The sequence below is a fragment of the Agaricus bisporus genome, assembly GCF_000300575.1.
Source record: "Agaricus bisporus var. bisporus H97 unplaced genomic scaffold AGABI2scaffold_4, whole genome shotgun sequence".
Classification (NCBI taxonomy): Eukaryota; Fungi; Basidiomycota; class Agaricomycetes; order Agaricales; family Agaricaceae; genus Agaricus; species Agaricus bisporus.
The window spans coordinates 2,312,767-2,335,378 of record NW_006267367.1 but is presented as its reverse complement, the minus strand read 5'-3'; the positions used below and the strand labels follow the sequence as shown (position 1 = coordinate 2,335,378).

The window sequence follows — 22,612 nt, the reverse complement described above, 5'->3', positions numbered from 1 at the left end:
CGGGTGTCGGTGCTAACTGATCAGAAATGAATACGACAATTATTGCCCAGAAATTGTTACCTCCTGGAAGACGTGTTTCGTAGCGAGCAGACGAAGGATTCGGCCAAGCTTCCCTCCATCGACGCCCGTACGTCTTTCCAATTCTGAGACGTGGATGCCAGAAGGAGTTTCATCAAGAATATCGTGGATTTTATTCTCCAGCGCTATGCGAATGCAAGCAGGCTCGTAGAACCAGTAGACATATGAGTTGAACTTTCTGGTGGATATGTCATTGGCAATGCTGACCGAAAATAATTTCTAGAGATGGGTAAAGCATATTACTAGATTTAAACCGGAATCGAACCAGGCAGCAGGCTCACATTGGCGAGAGCGTCGCTGGGTCTAGCGATCAACGAACAGAGTTGAGCGCATGCAGCCTCAATGGCGTAAATAGAGGTGCGGAGCTCAGGGTCCATTGGCTGCCCTTGTGATGAGGCTGCACGTCGTGAGGGACGTGACGTTCCGCAACACCAACAGAAATTACTATGAGAGATACGAGGTCTTTCACTTCTTTCATCGTGCCGGTAGCCTTATCCATCTTCGAAGGTAGTTGAAGAAGTAAACTTCCAATTATGTGACTAATTATGCACCCTGCTTTCCATAGACGCAATCTATGGGAAAGTGAGCCTATGTAATACCCACACTGGTCTTCACATCTATGCACATGATCGGTTCCGGCTCCTACAAGGTTCATCAGAATCAGATGCATCTTTCAAACGTTAACGTTCGGTCATCATACTCATACATCATACATCGAGATTCGCGCGTCACGCATCACGAATCGTTCATACTCGGTAATTGTTTCATCTTCCATCTAGATAACGTAGACATAGTAGCGAGCAAGCGAAAGACTTGCAACGACTCGTTGGCAGAAGGGTAGGGTAGGGCCCTGTTTCACTGACACAGCCTCGAGGACCGATCTCTTATCACGCGCTATAGTTCGGGCACAAGAGAATTCGTCACAATCGAAGCATACACGGGCGCCACAGCGACAAGATGACGGAACGGTGGTATAAAAGTACAAAAGAACCTGTATGACGTGAGAACATTTGCATTAAATAAGACAAAAACAAGACCATTAACAATCTTGCGACGGCTACTGCACATGAATAAAGGAGGGAAAAGAAGAGTTTTCAATAACGCCCGGAAAACAACGATTTTAAATCATCACTGGACAACCTGCGTAGTCAGGAAACCAATCAAGACAACGCCAACTAAGATTCTGTTGGCTGACCTACGGAAACAAATAATCCAAAGAACAGTCGAAGTCAAATCAAACCACATTATGTGTATGATCTTTGTTCTCGTTCACACGGTTCGTCATTTCTACTTCTAAGGGAGCTTTATCCAACGAGGGATAATTAACTTCCAAAGTACTAGTCAAACTGTTACCTTCAGTAAAATCGTTCAGTGTTCGAGTCCATATTGATTCGAGTTGTTTGGGGGTTGGATTGGATGGAATACGCTGATGGTGGAAGGGCGTCGCATTTCCTTTTGATGTGCCGCCTGAATTGCCATGGGATAACGAGCGTAGATTGAGTACCAGGCGGGATATCACGGTACACGTTAGCAGTTGGCTGAACGATGCTCCGATGGGCTTGATATCAGGCTCGGCGATCTATTAAATCAATGAGCCAGAACAAACGTACGATAAGAGGGTATACTTACGAAGTAGATCAAGCAGTTCATAAGGTTTGCTAGGAAAATGAGGAAGTAATACATAAGACCATCACGAAGAAGGATCGTGACCGCCCTGTCGGTGACTGAGGTCGCTCCATTCGAGACACTAGAGGAAAAGTTGAAAAAAAGTTCGCGAAACGAGGTTTCTACTCGGTTATAAGCATGACGTACGAAGTGAACAGGGTTCTGATGTTTTCCTTGGTGCGGTAGATCGTGAGGAGGAAGATGAACGAGTCGGTGACAAGTGGCGCTATCCATACTGATGCTGTGGAAACATATAAGTCACCACCTATGCAGATCGAATATTTTAACTCACGGAACAGGGTGTTACTGCCCGTTAGGATACAGCCTGGATATACTAGATTAGTGGCAGATTATGCAAACGAGAGATGATACATACCTACAAGTCCAGGGGGAAGGGGCACAGCTGATGTTTAATTAATAAGATTCGATGGAGCTCGGGAGTTGGAAGGAAGCGTACCAAACCCGTCCTTCAAGCCGACAATCGATATGATAATTTGGCCTGTCAACACGATTGATAGAAAGGTAAATATTCTTTTGCTGCCTCTGTAAATGGCGACCACACGTAGAATCATAATAACTGCACAAGAATCTCTCCGTTACAAATGTGTAACCCGTCAATGGAAATGTACACACCTTGTCCGACTGTAAATGAATAGGTTTAGTATTATTCATGAAATAATCGAGCCTTACTTACCAGCGACAAGAGCAACTGTGCATATGCCCTCAAATAGAACATAGCTGTCACACCTAATACAGCTATCTAAGCTGGCAATCGTCGAACGATTCGTGTAGAGGTACATACGGCTGAGGGAATGTTAGTGATGGGTTCTAAAATAGGAGGATTTCACATACCTCGCCTCTCCAACTGGGATCATTGAATGCTACCAGCTCATAAGCGCAGGCTCCCGCTAAATGCTAGGTGACTCACCGATGACTATGATAATGAACTGTATCAACGTCGCATAGCGGTTGAGGAGGAAGAGTAGAGATGCAGCGGATTTGGGGCGCTTCCAAATCCTCTCCACCTAACATATGCAATTAGCTCTAACAAAAGTTGGAACTGCAGCCTGCCAACCTCTTGTTCAAGTGTTATTACTGAACAGGTCAAGTTAGAGGTATGATCTATACTTTCAATAGCGCAAACTTACGATGATCATAGGCTAACATCACAAACGCCGCGATTTGAAAGTACTTGCCAGCTAAACTGAAAACAGAATCAGAAACCGAAAGTGTATTTGTCGAGGGAATCATACAGGTGCAGCGCCGCACTCGTCACGATGGGATCCATGTTTAGAAATGGAGAGAAGTAAAAGAAAGGTGAACCGCTCATCAGTGGACACTCGGTCTTTATATATTGAAAAGCTAAAACCGACAACCTGATCAGATTGGATCGTAGTGATAAGGAACCAACGCCCTTGAGGATACTCTGTGAATCCGATTTAATTAGGACAGCGGGACTTTCGATTGGGTCACGCTTTGTGGCAGTGAGGCCGTGAAGTGCCACTTACCCGTCGTCAGAAGTGCGGTGTCTACGGAATGTCAGGAAACGAACAAAGATATATATAGCTTGCAGTCTGTGACATGATAGGGTTCTGGTGAGTCGTTTCACCACCATCCTTCTGCATCAATCACCAAGCCAGAAGTGATCATGAGATCTCGTACCAGCAGCGCCATGTCATTTAGCCTTGGAGTTCCCCCTGGCGGATGACAATAAACATGATCAACGCGATAACGCCGCATTGTTCTGATTTTGGGAATCCTTCCTCACAGGAGGAGTCTGTTGATAATTTCTATCTCCTCAAGAGCGAGGTAATGCGGTTAGGTAACAGAAGGACAGGAAAACAATGTTAAGGAGTGGGGAGTGGAAGGCCTGGAGGATTGAGTAACACCGCCCGGTTGACATATTCATGATCAATGCAGGGTTCACCCCTATGAAAAGGTGATAGGAATCTATTATGCCCAACATCACGCACAAGGCAGATAAAGACGCAATACGCTTGAGCACGAGGTAGTGTGTAAGAGATGTGAGGGCATAAATACGTCTTAGCACGACGTGGCGCAACATGTGAATATCTCGGGGCATAGCACGCCTGAGCACGATGCAGCTTGCAAGATATATTGGGGCATACTATGCCTTAGCACGACGTCAAGTGCAAGATGATTGTGTGAATGTATTTTTAGAGCGTGATACGCCTAGCGCAGATGACGATGACGATGATGACGGGGTCAAAGCGCAATGGGCTGGTGAGAGGTTCGGAATGGGACTGTGAAGTGTCGTGGATGAAGGGCACTAGGAGAACTCACTGACAGGCCTTGGAAATTGACTGCAAAGAGTGACACCGCGTCATAACATGTTGTTGTCCCTTGAGGGCCTCAGAATATGGTTATAGACGTGAAGAGGTTAAAGTGACTTGTGATCTGGGGGAAGGCAAAACGTATTGCTTGTTTGCACGAAGTATTGGAGGTCGCCAGTCGCCTAGTGATAAGGGGGAAAACAAGACTGATTCCAAGAAATGTGCGGTATCTGTATGTCCCCGTATGCAAAGGACAAGTACTGGGCTGGTGCGGCGATATGTAGCAAAGTAAGAGGGAGGAGGAGAGGAGGAGGTTCATTCGCAAATTACTTGATTGTTATTTTTGCGCATTTTCACACGGTCAACCTTCCGTAAGGCACACACTCATATCGCGACTGATACGCTATTTCAATAACCGTTTCCCAAGAAGTTCAATGGTTGATCATTAAGTGAAAGTTCATTACAACATTAAAAGATCAATAGCTTGGGGGGATCTATGAAGCTCAGCCGATCTGACATCACACTTCCCCCATCAAGCTTTCGTTACGAATTCCACGAGTCCCATCTCTCCCGCCTCCCAAATCTTCACAAATTGCAGTCCTGCGGTCTCTCCGAGGTCAATGAAATCCTGTAAGGTCCTTTCTTTGCTATTAAGCATTGTCATCATGTTGATATCCAATGTATACTGCCGGATTCGACCCTCTCCGTAATTGGGTAGCAGAGGCTCAGGTGCTTGAGTAAACTTAGCTTCTTCCTTAGGCATCCTATACCCCGGTCGAACAATGAATTCATCTTTGATCTTCTCAGTAAGGTAAATATCACATTGCTGGACGTTACTCACGGACGAGAACGCGACTCGATGTTCCCATCGCGTTTTTCACATTCTTCAGGATCTTTATGCAATCTCCATCGGCCCAGTCGTGTCTAATGCAAGGATTTAATGGGTCGATTACTGGGCACGGTACGCGAAATGCACATACAAAATATTTTTCAACTGAGCATAAGATGAGAAAGGAGGTTTTGGATTCAAAACTTCGGATAACTCACATAATAAATATCACAGCCTAGCTTCGGAGCTTCTTGGAGGAAATCAAAAGGTATGAATTCAATCCTGTTTTCAGCTATCGCTTTGGGAGCATGCTCTGGCCAGACTTCCTCTTCAGCGATCTTGAGCTGATGAGGCAGATCTTGTAGGATGAGGCGCAATGCCGGATATGAATTAGCGAGCTGAGTAGAAATGTTGCCAACGCCACCCCCAACATCGCAAATGGTAGTGCCTTCGGGGAGGCTACCCCATGGGAATTCTGTGGTGATGTTTAGTAAAAAGAATTGATCCGAGAACATGGGGCGAAGCTTACCGTTGATCACAGCATTGGCTTCGATAGCGTCGCCCCACCCAATCATCCCAACCCCAAACTGAGTTGCCCGTTTCACTTGTTCGGGCGAGGACTGGGCAGGATGAGGTTCACATTAACAGGCGGAAAGAAGGAAAGAGACCTTACCCCAGCATAATAATCAAAAAGGGTTCCATTTACCTTGAAATGCTTCACGAAACTAGCATCGGCGGGTGATGCTGAAGCAGTTAATGCGGGGTCGTTAAGTGTGTCGCTGAGGTTAGTTGACGCTTTGAAACATTCGTCTGTTCTATACCGGGGTCCTTAGCTGAGTCTCATAATCTCTGGCGAGTATACTTACATATGCAAGCCGAAACTAGACATTGGGTTGCTGGACAGTAGGTACTTGCTCAGATAATTGTTGGCGAAAGTGTCGGCACTGACTGATAAGAATAAGGTGAATAAGCTAATTGCGGCCTCATCGGGAACTGTTACCTTCTTGGAAGAGGTGTTTTGCGGCGAGCAAGCGGAGGACTCGACCAAGCTTTCCTGCATCAACACCTGTACGCTTTTCCAATTCCGAGATGTGGACACCAGAGGGAGACTCTTGAAGGATATCGGGAATTTTGTTCGTCAGCACTACTTGGATGCAAGCAGGTTCGTAGAACTATCAAATCCGTGAGTTATACATTCTCGCGGCATATTAATAATACCAACCGCAAAGAATTTCTAGAGAAAATCATATTAAATTTAATTAGATCGAGAAGTAACTATCTAGGCTCACATTGGCAAGAGCATCGCTAGGCCTAGCGATCAGTGAACAAAGCTGGGCGCATGCAGCCTCAATGACAAAAATGGAGGAGCGGAGCTCGGAATCGATGGGCTCTCCTTGTGATAATTTTTCCCGGTCGGGTATGTGGTGTTGGGCGACAGCAGCAGAATCGACGATGAGGGATAACAAGCTTCGCAGTTCGTTCGTGACGCTAGTGGTAGTATCCATGTCTGAAGGAGTTGTTGAACTACTACACCGCTCACCATGGATTATATATCTATTGTTCGCGCTAGCTCCCTAGATACGATCTTGTCAGTCCTGTGCATTTGGTGGCATCAGTGAGGCATCAGCATCAAAGTTGATCTGCCGTTCATTACTCAGAAAATCTACTAAACACTCTCCACATGAACCGGCCGTCCCCGGTGGGCGTCAGATCCCATGAGCTTGGCTAAGGTCTCACGTATGTCAACATAACCTATTGCCAATCTGAGATGAGCAGGTGGCAAGTGAGGATACGGAGACCATCTGGAGGAAAAGTTTCTCGCCTTCATTTTCAGCCACTTCTTTAAAGGAACAATCAGCCGGTACCGTGTTCACAGATCCCTTCCCATTCATTTTTCGCATTACTAAAACAAGTCTGAAACACGAAACGCAATCAGCCTGATGGATTAATGATATCCACTACCTATCCACTGTCATGATCTAGCGACGAAATCCTTGCCAGCTCTCAGGTACTTCATGACAATCCCACGGCTTTAATGATTTCTTATGACGAGGCCTTGAGAACCAAAAGTCCGTGGTGAAAAGCGAGACGATGTACACATGAAAATCTCAAAACCTGAAGCTTCAAGTTGAAGGCCATATTCCCGGCGGGGCCATACTAACTCCGAGCACTCCAACGGTATTCGTGCACACAAATCATTTTCCGTCATCAGATATACAATTCCCCTTTTACAATAGATTCACCAAGAGCGAAACGCGAAGAAAATGATAACGACTGCTGAAACACGTCTTGAAGGTCTAGCGAGCGAAAGCTCAAGGAAGTTTCATCAGCATATTCAACAGCGCTGAGTTTTTGCAGCCGAAATCAGAACCTTCAGAAGCACTGCGGGGCTTCTCTCTTCTGACGTAGTGAGGCACTGATGGGAGGAGCGGCACTGATATAAAAATATGCTTGCTATCATTCCATACAGACGGCGTGATCGGCATATGTGATTGAAGGGAATGGTATTGATCGGACAAATGCTACGGAGTATTAGTTGGTTTCCTACATGAGACGGACATCAAGGCTATTCCAACTCTCTTTGGAAGAAATTCGGGTAATGAAGACCTAAGTATTATACAAGGAAGGATTACTTTCAAATGGGTAGCAAGTATAGGTGTGTTCCGAACGTTGGCTATCCGCACACTTTACACCCATGAGGATGACAACTGACTCAGATGAAACGAACAAAAAAATTTAGAGGAGTTGATATCAGATGTCTATAATTCGGAAGATAAATCAGGCTCATATTAGAATGCGGCTAGTACAAATTAATACAGCTCTATCAATAGTCTGGCAAACGGTGGTGATATCAGTCTGGTCAGAGGAAACACTGACATAAGTTCCAATGGTTTAGAAGAGACAGTGTCTGACGTTGCCAAGGTGGGATTTAGATTCTCAGGGGGTGGGAATACCGGGCATATGATACTTATGTCTTCCTGCATCTTGGAGCCTCTCTCACCGGATTCAATTTGCGTCCCGACAATGCTACGTAACCCCAGTCTAACCCTGGTATATAAGCACCGTCATCGCCTGTCTAGCGGTCGTTGACGTACGATGCGTAAACTCAGGCTCGGCTTTTATTGTCAGGTACGAGGGCGGCAACCCTGGCTCGGTCGGATCAAACATGACAGGGGTGCATGAGCCGGGCGCCCGTACCTCTTTCAAAACTCTTCTTTTGTTTTTGTTTTTGTTTTTTTGTTTTGGGTTTTTGGTGGAGCCAAGGGGCTCCTACCTCATATAAGTTATAGCTGTACAACTAGCTCGAGGCGGCACCCTCACACTGACGTAACTGTACAAATTCAACTAGTCCCATCTCCCCCGTCTCCCAAAGCTTCACAAATTCCAATCCCGCAGCTTTTCCGAGGTAGATGAAGTCTTCAATTGTTCTCTCTCTGCTGTTGAAGATCACCATCATGTTAATGTCCATGGTATGTTGTCGAATACGGCCTTCCCCAAAGTTTGAGAGCAGAGGTACAGGCGCCTGGGCAATTTTTGCCTCATCCTCAAGGACTCTATATCCTGGACGAATGACAAACTCGTCTGTCTCGTTTAATAAGTTCAGTGTCAGATATTACAAGCTTGCGACTTACGAACGAGCAAGCGACTCGAAGGTCCCATTACCTTTTCCACGTTCTTCAGGATCTTGATACAATCTCCATCACTCCAATCATGTCTGTACAAGGACGTCATACCTCAGTCGCTGATCGTAGAGAAAGACATACAAGATATTCTTCAACTAAGTCTTGGATGAATATGACAGTTCGGTGTAGAAACATTTAAAAATTGGCCTCACAAAGTATATATCGCTGTGCTTTCTTGGATACTCTTTGAAAAAGTCAAGCGGAATGAATTCAATCCTGTGCTCAGTAATCGCCTCGGGACAATGTTCGGGCCAGAATCTCTTTTCTGCATCCTCAATTTGCTTTGGAAGATCATGCAGAATAAGGTGCAGCGTCGGATAGCACTTCGCCAGCTGAACAGAGATATCTCCAACCCCACCACCGATATCACACACGATAGTGCCTGCGGGGAGTTTATTCCATGGAAAATCTGGTAATGAGAAGATGATGACTGGTTTTCTCAGCGAAGAGAAAATGTCCTTACCGAAAACCACAGCATTCGCTTCAACAACACTACTCCACGCAATCATCCCGTCGTTGAAGTCAGAAGCGCGACTCTCATGTTCCGTAGACGACTGGACAGGACGTCAAAAGATAGTCCATATTAGAGGCCGAAATACCTCACCCCGGCATAGTAATCGAAAAACTGGCTATTGCAACCGAAATGCTTCGAGAAAGCGGAATCCAAGGGAGACGTAGAAGCAGTCATAGCGGGATCATTGAGCGTATCACTGAGGCTCGATGCAGCTTTAAAGCATTCGCCTGTTCTATATAAGAATAATTAGTCAGGGATCTTTATACAACTTATGCACCCTTACATGCCCAGGCCTAAGTTGAACAATCGGTTGTCAGATACCAGGTGTCTGCTCAAATGATTGTTGACAAATGTCCCAGGACCAACTGGCGAGAGAGAGACTAAGTTAGAAAAGGCAGATGCAGCCACGAACAGGTTTCCTCCAGCTTTTACCTTCTTGAAACACATGTTTTGCCGCGAGGAGACGAAGGATCCGTCCTAGTTTTCCTTCATCGACTCCTGTACGCCTTCCGAGTTCCGAAATACTGACGCCAGAAGGCGACTCTTGGAGAATATCGGGAACTTTATTGGACAAAGCCACCTGAAGGCAAGCCGGTTCATAAAACTGGAAAGCGTGTAAGCTAGCTGGTGGCATCATTCGAGCATTAGGATGACTGACTGCCAAAAATTTCTACAACAGCCGTGGTCAGATAGCTTCGTGAGGAAAATCAGGTAAACTCACATTAGCGAGGATGTCACCAGGTCGAGCAACGAGGGAGCAGAGTTGAGCACAAGCAGCTTCGATGGTGCATATAGAAGTGCGGAGCTCAGGATCAGTTGGCTGTTCCACGGCCCGTTTATCTTCCTTGGGGAGGGAAATATAACGCTCAGCGATATTGACAGCTTCTCCTATGAGAGACAAGAGCCGCCTAAGTTCACTGGTTACACTATTATCTGAAGCCATGTTGGAAGAAAGTTAGAGTCGCTGGAAAAACTCATCGCACCACTCACCCAGACTTCATATACTCCGGGTATTCAAGCTAGCTTTGACATTGACTCCAAGCATATGTGCCCACTACGGCGCATGAATTCTACTTAGACTAATTGGAAAACTCGCTGCGATAGTTTGAATTGGAGAGAAGCTGCAAACCAAAGAAGTAGCGTCGATTGAGGTCAGGATAGAAATTTGATGGGTATGCTCGCAGCCTGACATAAGCACATAAGCCTTTGCCTTAATTACTTATATATGGACTTCAAGCCGTGGAGGCTCAGCGTTCGTTGATCAACATTTGAATTCGAAATATGATGGGGCAGTGGATACGAATCAAGAGCTACATTGCGGGGTGCCGACGGAAATAATCAGAATTACAATACATTCCGTTATTTGAAAATGCAAAACGACAGTGACTTCAGGTAGAGCCATGCTCACCGCCATGAATCACCGGCCGCTGAAATCCATGATAGAACCCAACTCAGATTCGTTCTCTTCAACCATCTCATCCCACGTCTTCTTCCTCCCTTGCTCATTCGGTCTAACTCTAATCGCCGGAGCAACAGGTTCAACTGGTCCCTTCCACTTTTCATTCCCCTTCCCCTTCCAAGCATTAGCGTCCATCGTGGTCCTAGTGGGCGTTGTAGGACTAGTAAAGGCGCTACCGCTTTTTGGCATCATCGCAGCTGCATTACCGCTAGACCCTGTAAAAATGGGAGCGGCTGCTCCACGAGAAGAAAATGGAGCTGTCGATGATTTCGATGATTTCCCCCATTTTGAGGGAGGTGGGGATTTGGTTGTGTGAGTTTGGGGCGTTGGGATTGGCCTCATTCTGGTAGTTGACTCCGGACCGGGCGTCGAACGGCGGCTGGAAGAAGCATGACTTCCATACAGACTGCCATTGTCTGTTGAGGATTTCACCTGACTGAGCGCTGGAGCTTTAGAGCTCTCCTCAGGTAAAAACGACTTTTGTTTCGTATTTCGTGCTGTACATCGGAAGAGTGAATGAATTTGATTGATATGTAAATAATGAGATATCATTACCTTTCTTTGGACCCCAGTCTCCTTTTATGCCACTTGCAACGGTCGAAGCGTGTCCACTTTCGGATTTTTTACTCTCATTTGCACTGCTTTTACTCCCCGCAACACTCGGAGCGCTTCTCACAACGCTTTCGACTTCGTCCACCACCTCTCCCTCTACTTCCGTGCAACTTACATCTTCTTGAGCTTCAGAATCATCGACGACATTCCCTCTTTCATCCAGTTCAGGTTGGTCTCCCCCCTCCTTGTACCGCTTCCTCCGCTCCCTTGATATTTCTCTTTTCTTCTTCTTTTCCTCCCTATCTTTGTCCCATTTCTTCTTCTTCATTACGCTGCATATCCCTTTCGAACAAATGATACCATGAACGGGACATAGATCCTCCTCCTCCACCACTTTTCTAAAAGTCCGAGTCGTATATTGTGGCAGAACTTTACTGGCAGAAGCCGAATTGTCTTTCTGATTCTTGGAAAAAGAGAAGTCTGTATCAACGTTTCCCTGACCCCGCCTACCCTTTCCTGGACCTTTGCCCATTCGAGGCGCAGAACGAGGATCGTATTCGACCTCATCACGTACACTGATGACATCAGCAGTCGGAAACTCAAACGAATCGCTTCCTTCCGAGTCATCATCATAATCATCGAGATATCCACTTTCGGATACAGTAGCAGCGATAGAATTGGTATCACTCGAAATCGATGAAGATGCAAACTGTCGTTGGAGTATGGAGATAGACGATGACCCGACCGGATTTGTGGGTTTCCCTTTGGGAAGAAAGGGGGATAGTCCTGGGGGGCGAAGTCCGGGCGGAGAATCATCGAACAGTTCGTAAGGTTCTGATGATAATAGAGGCGACGTCGAACGGGAATCCAGTTCTGTCCCGGCTAGAGCCGACGCTGGACTTGTGGAGCGCGGTGTGGACATTGCTGTTTCGGGAATAGACATAGACGCAGATGTCAACGGTTTTGTCCACGCCGTCTTCTGAGGTTTAACGGAAAGAGATGAGGGCATCGGCGAAGACGTGGTAGCTGTAGGAGTGATTGGTGTTTTCCCTACAATCGATTAAATCAGGAACAGAACCATGAACGCATAGAAGGCGCAAAACGAACACGCATCTGGATTAATCGCTGCTTTTGCTTTCCCCTTACTTCCCCCAGCTTGGGAGCTACCTTTGAAGGGTGATCCACCCTTTGACTCATTTGATGGAGCGCCGGGAGTGCCTTTCAACCCTGACTTTTTATTGATCCATGTGCTAGATCCAGGAACTTGAACGACAGTGGGAGCCCTCTGTGGTGGTGCTTTGGTAGCAATAGGAAGAGGTTTGCAGACGGGTTTACTTGTAGGATTCTCATAATGTGGCTCGCACCAACGGGTGGGTGGGTAAGGGTGTTTAACCTTCCTGTAAGGTAGTCTTATCAGATAGCCGACGCAGACAGAAAACCTTACATACTTATTGATTGGCCGAAAGTTCGAGAAAAGTTCATCATCCGCTAGCACATATTTCCATCCTATTCCATAAGATTATCGGTTAGGGTACCATCTGTCGTTTTTGCACTTTACCTACCGTCTTTCTGTAATGCTCGACTGTTCGTGTATGTGCTGTTATACACCTTTGTTTTCCTATCCCTTTCCTCTGGTGATGGCTCGCGTAGGAACTCGCCCCAGCGATGTTCTCCCAAGAGCTTGTCGAATTGTTTAAACTCCTTGCTGACTTCGGCTACAACCATTCCTCTCGCCTGAGGATGATAGCCCGTGATTCAAAAAAATTCAATCGTGACGAAATTGAGATGAATACTTCATTTCAAAAAAGTTACAGAACTGACCGAGGGTATGTAGAACACGCCTAGCGCGTAGTCTTTACCAACCACACTGGCGAGCCAGTACATGAATTCCGTGAAGTCGTTGACCAGCTCCATATTAGCATTAAGGGGATATGGGTGGACCACAGCGAGCATCTTGGAGTCCTCGATGGGTTCTGGAGACTTTGGACGTTTGACCATGGTGGTTGCTGGAAAAGAAGCAACTTCTGGTGTTGATAGTAAGGGTTTAAAAACAGACGCTGAGAAGCGAGCAACGTGACCGATTATCGATCCCTTTCGAGAACTTACCGCCTCTTTCGCCTCGCCGCGGCTCCCGAAGGCTTGAAGCCCCGGTGTCAGCAGATATGTGATCACAGTGTGATTGTTAAGTTTTAACGAGCACTTTCAGGGCTCGTTCTCTCCCTGCACGTGTGAATTGGCCCGGATTGTCAAACGTTGTCAAAGTAATTCCAAGGACCTTTATATTCAGCACAGAGGCAATAGGTCAGAAGCTGAACATTAAAGGTCGCTGAAATCATAAATTTTGTGTAAGACTATACTTCTAGAGTGAGTACAACACCTGTCCACAACCTTACATATCCTCAAAACCCACTGTCACGAACTCCCACGCCCATGTAAAAATAGAAAATTGCCAAACCATATTTTGAATTACTATACACGCCAATGTTCTAGATAGTTAGAGATATATAGACTCAAGAAGTTCCTGTGTGAGATTCTGCATAGCCGTACACTGGTGATAAGAACACCGTTCTTTTCCTTTCATGTGATCGTAAGTCTCTGATTTAGTGAGTCTCCCCACGGTTTCACACGTCTAACATTTTAGGAAACATTCACAGACGGGGGGCTGTATCTCCTCCAAGTTAGAGATACCTTTTGGTTCTTAAAGTGGGCATTGCGAAATAAGAGACTGAAAAGATTAAAATGGCAGTTAAAATGGCTTCAATGCTATGGCTACCCATCACGTACGTAGGATTGACATTGAAAGAACCCGTGACAAGGACTTGGGATGGACAGGGGAACCAGAATCCAGATCGATCGTGATGAACAGGTCAAACTCGGATTTGCGAGAGACGCTGGGAAGTGTCAATTGTCAGATGTAAGGTAAGTGACGAATTTCGCCACGCTGGTTTTCTATATGGAAGACAAGGAATAATGAGGCGGGACGAGGTGGAGGCGCACGCGTGGATACGGATGCTAAACTCCTGACAATTGAGAATTGAGAGCTGAGCGTAGAGGGAACTTCTATCGAACTGAAATCAAATGGATCAATGTTGGCTGGCTGACTCCTGTTTGATGAACGAGAAAAGATGTAGTGACTTCCGGGTGCCGACAATGCGGAAGGATATTTAATGTAACCTTTTTTATTTGAATGCGTTCGGCAGGGCAAGATCTGTGGCAAGCTGGGATCTAACTCGTAGAGAACAGCATGATTTCCCAAATCCGAACTTGATCCTCTTGTGTATCACTCCAGATGGACTGCTGAGAAGATCGCGTGGAACCGCGAACAGACGGGTGACTGTGTTAGAAAGCACGTGACGCGTGAGCTTGGTTGCTTTCTACTATACCATTCAACGTTTCATCCGCCGCACAACTGAGTCAGACTAACCATCTATTCAGAAAGGCGATGGGCGAATCAATCAAACATCCTCCTCTTCAAGGCCCTGTCTTTCCAGTGAGTTATCGGTATGATTCTATTAATGGCACTGGAAATCTGCCAGAGTTCACGAAGATTGATGCAGATAGATTTTCAGAACCTTAGCTTGAACCTAATGTGGAAACTGGAATCAAAGCATCCGTCTAACACCGTGATTTGACTGTCGATCTTTCCTAACCTTCCCAGAAACGTGAGTGCGCAATCATCGTTAAGCTTGAGCTTGAGATATGACAAACATCAGCCTTCCTCTTTTAACTTTGGAAGAACGCAACGGTACTTGTTCTGTCCTTCGTGGTTTATTCCATGGGAGTGGTCCCCGTCCCTTGGCATGGGAAGCGATCCCTCATTCCGTCGCAAACCCCTGCACCACCATCATCATTTTACCTCTGTTGTATGTCCTACCCATAACTTGGAAGCATCTACCACAATTATATATTACATCCCCAACCACTAGTCTTCGTAGCAAGCAGATCTCCCATGCTTGACAGTGCCCCTCAACTGCTCATCCGCCGTCGACTTTTCGTTCATCTCTCATTCTTTATTTTGCTTGAAATTGCATTCATTGCGCTGGCAATTGTCTGCTTGCACAAGCCTCTCCCATGCTCCATAACACGTTCTTCAACACTCACAAAAGCCATATTCACGACCTTTTTTATCGTATGGCAGACAGTGGCCATTCTCGGTGCTCAAAATGTGGTCTATCACGGGTTTAGTTGTGAATGGTATATCCGACGGATGAAAACCGGGATGCTCATTCCAGGCTGCACTGATGTAGTTTCACTCACTACGTCAAGCATTTGGGATCGTGTTCGACATTTTTCCAGTCGAAAATCTAGTCTCTCCTACCGGTTGTCTTTCCTTGCTTTCTGGCTGCTGCTCGCCCTGACTGGAATAGCCCCCGGTTCTATTAACGTTGAGGACATTCAACATTTCGAGCCCTCGTTTATTTCCGTCACTAATTTCACCTTCGTTGGAGGGGATGTTGTGGACGTCCTCAACAATGCCATCAATCGAGGGTTACTCATCGCTGACCTCGAATATCAGGAGAATACGACATTTATGTTCGAGACACAACCACATGTTATTGTTGGTTGGCCCAACATTCAAACGGGTCAGTTAACTGGCGATATAAAGTTTCAAAGCGATGCTTTGCTTTACAACTCGAAGTGCTGGTGGGAGGCACCGTCATTCAATACCTCACAGTGGAACACGACCTGGTACGCAGGTGGATTTGCCTGGTATCCTTGGATAACTCCTCTACCAGATGCGGTCAATGATGGTGGTACGTCAACACCTCTTCTGCTATTTTTAACCTGATGCTTGAACCTCAGGATTAATGCCAATGTACCGATTTACGACCAACCAAACTTTTCTGCCCCATGACTTCCCTGACCCACTACGTGGAGCATCTCCCGTGGGTTTACAGGGTTACTTATTCTTCGGATCCAACAGCTCGCTCCCTAATGTTTCATCGAGCCGCGCCAAAAGACGCAGAAACCTTAATCTCGATGGCCTACCGACGATATACAACCCATCCGGATACAATTTCACTGACTTTGACGGCTCGGTCGGACATTTCAACTCATCCCTTGCCACATTCCTTCTCTGTGATCCGCAAGTTCACCTCCTAGATGGCAACGTCCTTTTGTCCCAGAAGAATTTGAGCATCAGTCTGCTTTCGGCATCTCCTCCTGTTAATGAGCCAACCATTGGCAACATCTCTCCTGACGCTGCGAATGTTGCCCTAGGTCTTGGTTTGATGGAGGTTTTGGATCTTGATGATGATTCCCAGAAAGTACGGATGGGCAATCTCGCTGCCACCGTCTTCACCAACAATACATCCGCAGACTATGACATCACTTCCGCTAACCCATTCGATTTCGGTATACTGTCACTGGAAGAAATTCAGCAAAACCTCGATATGATCATCGCCACGGCTAGTAAAGCCTTTTCATCTTATTTCGAAAATTACGACTCTGAAAGTGCAAACGAACTCTTCCTTGTACCGGTTCATGGCGCGGTTCAAAAAGAAGGTCAAGCGCTTGTTGCCAGCCGAGCCTTATTGATAGCGACAATCGCTCTGACCATTTGTTGTGTGATTTTACTGGTGTTCTGCTTCTTCTATCTCCGCGTCTGGCGAATACCTCCATTCAAGCTGGAGGCAATACTGAACCAGATCGAGAGGCGACACGATGAGAAGTACGTGATTGAACTTTGCTTGTATTTCTCCTCTGAACGTATGCAGGATTAAGCCTCAGGTTGGAGGTACACTTCGGCCGAAACGATTGAAGCGTCGAGAATTGGTGGTTCGCATTTCTGGTTTCATCCTCCTGGAGCTGGCATTCCTTTTCCTCGCTTTCACTTGTACTCGACAACCCCTTCTCATCGACATACCTTTAAAGTCAGATGAAGTCAGGGGTGGTTTCATCGTACTCTCCATTCTCTGGCAAGCGTTAGCCATTTTTATTTTGTCAGACATCAACTCTTTCTCGTTCAGTAGCGAGTGGTCTTTGCAGTACGCGAAGACAAGGAGCTTGATACCAGGCACGACCGACCGGGTCTCTCGAGTGACTTCTGGGCTAGATGACAGAACACGCTACTTTTTCACGCGTCTCCCAAGCATAACCTTTCGGTTGACCTTTGTGATATCCCTCATTTTGACTGCTCTCAGCTCGCTCGCCCCCGGTTCCCTTTCGGTATCGAACGTCAAGGTTGCGATTGACATTCCTATGGAGGTCGCTGACCTCCGATTAGTTTCCGCTTCGCAGTCCGACGAAAACGATAATAACCTTAGTTTCCTGGAAGATCGTGCATACAATGTAGTTGATTTGGAGCAACACGAAGGGTCTATTTTCAAATATGAAATGGAACATAACTGGATGATGGGCTGGCCTGATGAAAGTTCAATTGATTCCGTCGTTGTTGGTAACGTGGAGTATCCAACTGACGTTGTACATTTCAACTATTCCTGTGAATGGAGGATGCCGGATATGGGTTCTGACGATGAATCTACTACTTGGACTATCGACGGTCAGCAATGGGAATTATGGGGCGACCCAGAGTCCATCTTCTTGTACACCGGAGGTGAGCGAACTCAAAAGAATCTTTAAAGTTTGTTCTCAAATTTCTTAGGAGTCTTGCCCCTTTACCGTTATATCGACGTACGACCAGATGCTCTCTTTGCAGCTCTGTTTGTTGGAACAAATGACACTCTCCCAGTTCACCCAGCTGAGCAAAATCGATCTATCGTTAACTTGAATAATCTGCCAACCCTCTATCATCCCGAGGGTCTATCTCTAAATTCGTCTGATGGTGTTCCCTCGAGCTGGGTTTCACCTCTTTCTACCATTCTCGTTTGTGATCCGAGGATAGATATATCCGGAGGGCGCGCCCGGTTAACGCCAAATAAACAATTATCTGTGGTAGCTTCTCAATTACCCCGAATTGGAAACATTCCATACAATGCAGTTACCACCATCTTCTCCGAAGCACTCATGGAGGCCCTCGATACCGAAGATAGCACAAGCATTCCATGGATTAGTGTTCGCAGCGCCCGAGTGTTCCTCTCCAGTGACACTCAAAACTACAGCGCATACCCGCATGGTGTCCCGTTGCATGATATCACGACCATAAACAACAAACTTAACACATTTCATTCATCAGGAAGTAAAGCTTTCCTTGATGGGGCCTACGTTGATTCATCGAACTCAACAAACCTGACAAGACAAACTAGATCGGTTCTCGGTTCAGGGGAGGTGGAAAAACGAGCGCTGGTTGGGGATAAGACACTCACAATTGTATCCCTATGTCTATCCTTGGGATGCGTTCTCTCAGTCGTCGTTTTGACATATCTCATACTCGTCAATGCGGGGACAGTCTTCGACCTAGGTAATATACTGTCAGCTATTCATCCAAAGCCAAAGTCTTCGTTTTTCGAAATTAAATAACAATAAATGTAATAAATAGCTCGTGTAGAAGTGGTGTAAACAATTTTGTATAATAGAGGTCATTCTTTCGCCCGGATGCCAGCGTTGAAGACATTTAGCTTTAGAGACCCGGTGATAGTGATTCGCCCGGGACCAGAGGTCCAGAGTGGATCATTGAGCGAGACCGAATTGCAAGCCTACACAGCCTACAGTCCCCACGGCTCTCGCCATTGAATTGCTCCCTCCAAGGATCGATTCTTTCAAGCGGACATAATACAATCGAAGCGACGATTGGATCGGCAGTGGGTACTAATAAGTTCCAAGTCATTCGTGATCCGCAGCTTCAATCTGTTGATATAGAATCTAACGGAGCAGAGCATAAAAGGCGCCGTATGTGTATGATACATGAGCTATACCGAGAAGTATACCGGCTGGTCTGGTCTCATTGGACTTCGATAACAATGGCTACCCAAGGTGCTTATGATCATGATGACCATGTGGTCCTCTTCGCTTTGTTCAGATCACTCTCATCTTCATCTTCGCTTTGTCGACAATATGTATAGATATCCGAGCGACATGTTCCAGCATGTTCGCATATCGCTCATCACTTCCCGGATCAGCTTATCGGCTAGGCTCTATACAATCTTCCTTGATCATCCCTGATCTTGAAGAAGAGCAACTGCGCTTGTGATGCTGATACGACTGAATAACCAATGTTCGGTGTAGGCACACCGTCTGGTCACAATACCTAGCGAGAATCTGGTTCATGGAGAAATCTTGATATTGATACGGAGATCTTGAGGCATTGCGGGAACTCTGAGTATTAGAAAAACCTCGATTCGGTGCTGAAACACTGAAACACGGCGTAGAATCGCCTAGGTCTGTTTTCGTCGACTTGCCATGCGTGATGCGAGTAGTGGATGCCACTGGGTGGGTACTATGAATTACAGTGTCGTGAATGTAATCAGCGAGATTCACGAGAGCGGACTCGAGATATTTCGTAGGCCCTGTGATCAAGGGTTTTATGAACTTGTATTAGAAGACTTTATAAAGTTTCAATCGAAGAATTTCGTACAAGAGACACTGCCACCAACCCTGAGAGCGGCATCACCTGGCCATGCCAGGTTCTGCCCGGCGTTCCGGCATACGCGTTAGCTCCACCGCGACCCTCTCCGCAGTTCGCAATATCAAATCAATTCCACTATGGAGCGTCGGTTCGCGAACAGAAGAGCATTACGCTTAGTTGATGTCATGGAGCTAAGGATGCTTTAACACCGCTTTGAGCCCACTGTGACTGCAGTGCGTCGAACATGACGTGTTTGGGAAGTCAAGTCAATGTCAGGATCTTTGTTCATTCGCGCTCTCTGCTGATAATTTGGTTCAGGTGAGCGGTGAGGCTAAATTGAGGTGAGGCATTCGCATGCGCTCTTCGAACAGTCAACCGTGCTGTTGATCAGTGACAGTTGAAATTCTGAACATTTTTGGTGTAGTCAAGTAACAGGGTGGGCTAGATTTGGTATCATTAGGTTTGAAATTTTTTGGGGTCCAAAGTTAAAGCGTTCTGTGAAAAACGAATTGTTGAACTCACTAGTTTAGCGGCGGGATCAAATCTTACGTAGTTTGCATAGCTTTTTCAGCGGCCTACTTATAGCCCCCAGCGCGAGGCATGCAAACTGTTCTGCTACTTTACCCTCCTCCCACTCTACAAACGTTATCCTCTTTCACGAACGCACAATGAACTTCAAGCTCCTCTCCGCCCTCGCTTTTGTTTCCCTTGTCGCCGCTCAAAGCGACCCCACTACCGTCGTATCCCCTACACTGGCACCCAGTGGTACCGAGAATCCTGGCACGTCTACTGCTGTCCCTTCCGGTGCACCTGGGCAAGCAGTTCCTCTTCCCGCATGTGTCCAGGATTGTCTTGCTCAATCAGGTTGTGAACCGTACGTTTATCCGCACTACTCTGGCGATGCTCAAATGGCTTATTTTTCCCCCACTTCTTATATAGTACTGATATAGCTTGTGCCTGCACCACTGGTCTCGAGAGTTTAACCACGTGTGTAATGTCCGACTGTAGCCAAGAGGAACAACAGGCTGCTGCCGATCTTCAACAAACTCTCTGCCGTAAGTTGAATAAAAATATCTAACCTGACTGTATTCTGATTTTAATTGGCCATTCCAGCTGCTACCAGTGGAGGAATGTCAGGTGGTGTAAATTCGACTATGGTCACTGGATCTGCAACGACCCAAGATGCTACTATGAGCGGCTCTGGAGTTACACCCTCTGTCCCGGCTACCACTAACACCGTCACGACCCCATCCGGCACTTTAACTACCAGACCACTTACCACCAACTCAGCTCCGTCTACTACAAACACAGCCGATTCTTCCAACAACTCCAATGCGGCTGCTCCACAAAACGTCGTCACTCAGGGAATCTGGGTCATGCTTGCTGGTTTGATTGGGGTTGCTGTTGCGGCTTGAAATTGGAGCGTTGAAGTTTGATTTCATCAACATCAAATCATTCGTCATGGACAGCGATAATTTTCAAAATCGCGCTTCCTTCTTTTTTGACGTGCGTTCAGTATAATGGACTTCTTACTTAGTATAATACTACCTGTCTGGTTCTAGTGTTGTTAGTAGTATCTCCTGCGAACTTTTTCTTTTGGTGTTGTAGTTCTTTTTCATTTGATTTGGGGTTCATTTACGCTAGTTTAGAAATTGACGGCGTGGAATGTCCGTGTTGATGATAAATTAGTTCCATGATTGTGGCGTGCGGAACATGATATCGGGAAGCTGAGCAGCGCATGGCTGTTACGACGAAGGCAGCTGGATTATTGCGCGTTGTCAATATAAACGGGGGGGGGGGGGGGGGGGGGGAGGATATGTGACTCCTATCCATATCATATTAGCGCCCATGCATTGATGGTGTAACGGTAACATTGGGTCTTCCCATGGCCTAGCCCCGGGTTCGACTCCCGGTCAATGCATTGTGTATAGTCGTAAAATGTTTTTTTGAAATCGTCTACAAGTCTTGTTGATTCATCTAAATTTCATGTTTGGGATTACAGCATCTCGTGGATAGTAGGTATGTAAATAGACATCGGCGACACATTGAGGGGAGAAACAAAACTACCTGTACCTTCAAACACGTCAATCAAAAGCAGAAAAAAAGAAAAAATCGACACATGACAATCAGAGGACGCCAGGAACGAACCACCAAGGCACATTTGTCGCATAAACTTTCCATTCATCCTTGAACAACTTTCTCATCTGAGCATCCTCCGCCTGTGCACGACTCAAAGCAACACAAGCCGTCCAAAACCATCCAGCGGCCCAAATAACCAAAACAGTAGTCTGGGACGTGAGGGGACCGCATTCGGTCAACCAACTGCCGTCGGTAAGGTGGGAAATAGTGAGACCGATGATGAGGAGCATCGAACCAGTGTATGCAGGATGTCGTACGTATGCATAGAGACGATTGGTGATAAGACTATGTTCGGGATGTACGGTCAAGACAAATGTGAACATTTGGCCGAGGGCCTGAAAACAGTCTAGACGGATGTAGGAACCTATGATGGATATGACGACACCGAGAATAAATACGGGGGTGGCCCGGATGGCATTGGTAGGCAAGATGGTGGGGTTGCCCATAGGGCAGATAAGTGCATCTGTAAGAATGGGAGCGAGAGATGAGGGTAGGAGAGCGGCATTTTTGACGTAGTGAAGGATTTCAAAGGACGTCCAGAACCAAGAAAGGATTTGAATAGCCTGTAGAGGGCATCAAGCTGCTGACGGCGTCGTCGGCAATGAAGGGGCATACCTTGAAAATGATGGGTGCGATTTGGAGGATGTATAACTCCTCAGTGTGATAACGGCCTTTGGAAGGACTGGGGTTCGGTGGGTTATATGCGATGTGGTATACAAACGTCTGGACCAGTACAAGAATGGCACGAGTTGCAGACATTTACCGCCGCTAGGATAATGTACGGAGCAGATTGACTAGTATGGAGGGAGCAAGTGCTTTTATACCGCCCCGGGTCTGTACAGCGGCACCAAGGAAATCCCTTCGCCGAGGCAATTTTTAACGCATCGGAAGCAGAGAATAGTTTGGCATCAAGATGTTGAATATGGAAACGGGGA

General features: G+C 46.4%; 8 protein-coding genes and 1 non-coding gene across 9 annotated transcripts; 2 read left to right on the top strand and 7 right to left on the bottom strand.

The window, feature by feature from the left end:
- Positions 1-39: 39 nt before the first annotated feature.
- On the bottom strand, positions 40-455 carry AGABI2DRAFT_117542 (hypothetical protein; the record flags this gene model as incomplete). Its single annotated transcript, XM_006460538.1, has 2 exons — positions 40-297; positions 360-455. The coding sequence occupies 2 exons, from the start codon at positions 453-455 to the stop codon at positions 40-42; spliced, it is 354 nt and encodes a 117-aa protein (XP_006460601.1).
- An 857-nt stretch (positions 456-1,312) lies between these two features.
- On the bottom strand, positions 1,313-3,031 carry AGABI2DRAFT_117541 (hypothetical protein; the record flags this gene model as incomplete). The annotated part of the gene is made up of 13 exons (XM_006460537.1): positions 1,313-1,657; positions 1,708-1,825; positions 1,891-1,984; positions 2,036-2,068; positions 2,120-2,146; positions 2,201-2,242; positions 2,377-2,385; positions 2,438-2,547; positions 2,596-2,608; positions 2,672-2,768; positions 2,819-2,838; positions 2,892-2,947; positions 2,997-3,031. The coding sequence occupies 13 exons, from the start codon at positions 3,029-3,031 to the stop codon at positions 1,313-1,315; spliced, it is 999 nt and encodes a 332-aa protein (XP_006460600.1).
- Positions 3,032-4,569: 1,538 nt separating this feature from the next.
- On the bottom strand, positions 4,570-6,374 carry AGABI2DRAFT_203684 (hypothetical protein; the record flags this gene model as incomplete). The annotated part of the gene is made up of 10 exons (XM_006460536.1): positions 6,156-6,374; positions 6,089-6,100; positions 5,867-6,038; positions 5,733-5,814; positions 5,540-5,681; positions 5,396-5,486; positions 5,081-5,341; positions 5,018-5,027; positions 4,879-4,961; positions 4,570-4,829 (listed from the first exon to the last, which is right to left on the bottom strand). Exons 1-10 carry the CDS (start codon positions 6,369-6,371, stop codon positions 4,570-4,572), a joined length of 1,329 nt encoding a protein of 442 aa, XP_006460599.1. The 5' UTR covers positions 6,372-6,374.
- Positions 6,375-8,164: 1,790 nt separating this feature from the next.
- Positions 8,165-10,006, bottom strand: AGABI2DRAFT_117539 (hypothetical protein; the record flags this gene model as incomplete). The annotated part of the gene is made up of 9 exons (XM_006460535.1): positions 8,165-8,448; positions 8,499-8,581; positions 8,631-8,644; positions 8,702-8,958; positions 9,013-9,103; positions 9,154-9,295; positions 9,347-9,443; positions 9,496-9,733; positions 9,785-10,006. The coding sequence occupies 9 exons, from the start codon at positions 10,004-10,006 to the stop codon at positions 8,165-8,167; spliced, it is 1,428 nt and encodes a 475-aa protein (XP_006460598.1).
- Positions 10,007-10,318: 312 nt separating this feature from the next.
- On the bottom strand, positions 10,319-13,081 carry AGABI2DRAFT_178097 (hypothetical protein). Its single transcript, XM_006460534.1, has 6 exons — positions 12,896-13,081; positions 12,637-12,808; positions 12,523-12,580; positions 12,182-12,471; positions 11,078-12,124; positions 10,319-11,019 (listed from the first exon to the last, which is right to left on the bottom strand). Exons 1-6 carry the CDS (start codon positions 13,070-13,072, stop codon positions 10,481-10,483), a joined length of 2,283 nt encoding a protein of 760 aa, XP_006460597.1. The 5' UTR covers positions 13,073-13,081; the 3' UTR covers positions 10,319-10,480.
- A 4,868-nt stretch (positions 13,082-17,949) lies between these two features.
- Positions 17,950-18,271, bottom strand: AGABI2DRAFT_192255 (hypothetical protein). Its single transcript, XM_006460533.1, has one exon. The coding sequence runs from the start codon at positions 18,200-18,202 to the stop codon at positions 17,981-17,983; it is 222 nt and encodes a 73-aa protein (XP_006460596.1). The 5' UTR covers positions 18,203-18,271; the 3' UTR covers positions 17,950-17,980.
- Positions 18,272-20,206: 1,935 nt separating this feature from the next.
- On the top strand, positions 20,207-20,953 carry AGABI2DRAFT_117536 (hypothetical protein; the record flags this gene model as incomplete). Its single annotated transcript, XM_006460532.1, has 3 exons — positions 20,207-20,412; positions 20,478-20,593; positions 20,652-20,953. The coding sequence occupies 3 exons, from the start codon at positions 20,207-20,209 to the stop codon at positions 20,951-20,953; spliced, it is 624 nt and encodes a 207-aa protein (XP_006460595.1).
- A 387-nt stretch (positions 20,954-21,340) lies between these two features.
- AGABI2DRAFT_192254 (hypothetical protein) lies at positions 21,341-22,520 on the bottom strand. The gene is made up of 2 exons (XM_006460531.1): positions 22,293-22,520; positions 21,341-22,240 (listed from the first exon to the last, which is right to left on the bottom strand). Exons 1-2 carry the CDS (start codon positions 22,434-22,436, stop codon positions 21,665-21,667), a joined length of 720 nt encoding a protein of 239 aa, XP_006460594.1. The 5' UTR covers positions 22,437-22,520; the 3' UTR covers positions 21,341-21,664.
- Positions 21,389-21,459, top strand: AGABI2DRAFT_t45. Its single transcript has one exon. It is a non-coding gene; the product is annotated as a tRNA-Gly (tRNA).
- Positions 22,521-22,612: the final 92 nt, after the last annotated feature.

Excerpts from the sequence above, each read along its gene's own strand:
- AGABI2DRAFT_178097 (XM_006460534.1), bottom strand. The coding sequence starts at position 13,072 with ATGGTCAAACGTCCAAAGTCTCCAGAACCCATCGAGGACTCCAAGATG. Across the intron at positions 12,581-12,636 it reads TCGAGCATTACAGAAAGACG|GATGGAAATATGTGCTAGCG; the intron begins GTAGGTAAAGTG and ends CTTATGGAATAG. Across the intron at positions 12,472-12,522 it reads AACTTTCGGCCAATCAATAA|GAAGGTTAAACACCCTTACC; the intron begins GTATGTAAGGTT and ends ACTACCTTACAG.
- AGABI2DRAFT_192255 (XM_006460533.1), bottom strand. The coding sequence starts at position 18,202 with ATGAAATGTGTTAAGTTTGTTGTTTATGGTCGTGATATCATGCAACGG.
- AGABI2DRAFT_192254 (XM_006460531.1), bottom strand. The coding sequence starts at position 22,436 with ATGTCTGCAACTCGTGCCATTCTTGTACTGGTCCAGACGTTTGTATAC. Across the intron at positions 22,241-22,292 it reads TCGCACCCATCATTTTCAAG|GCTATTCAAATCCTTTCTTG; the intron begins GTATGCCCCTTC and ends TGCCCTCTACAG.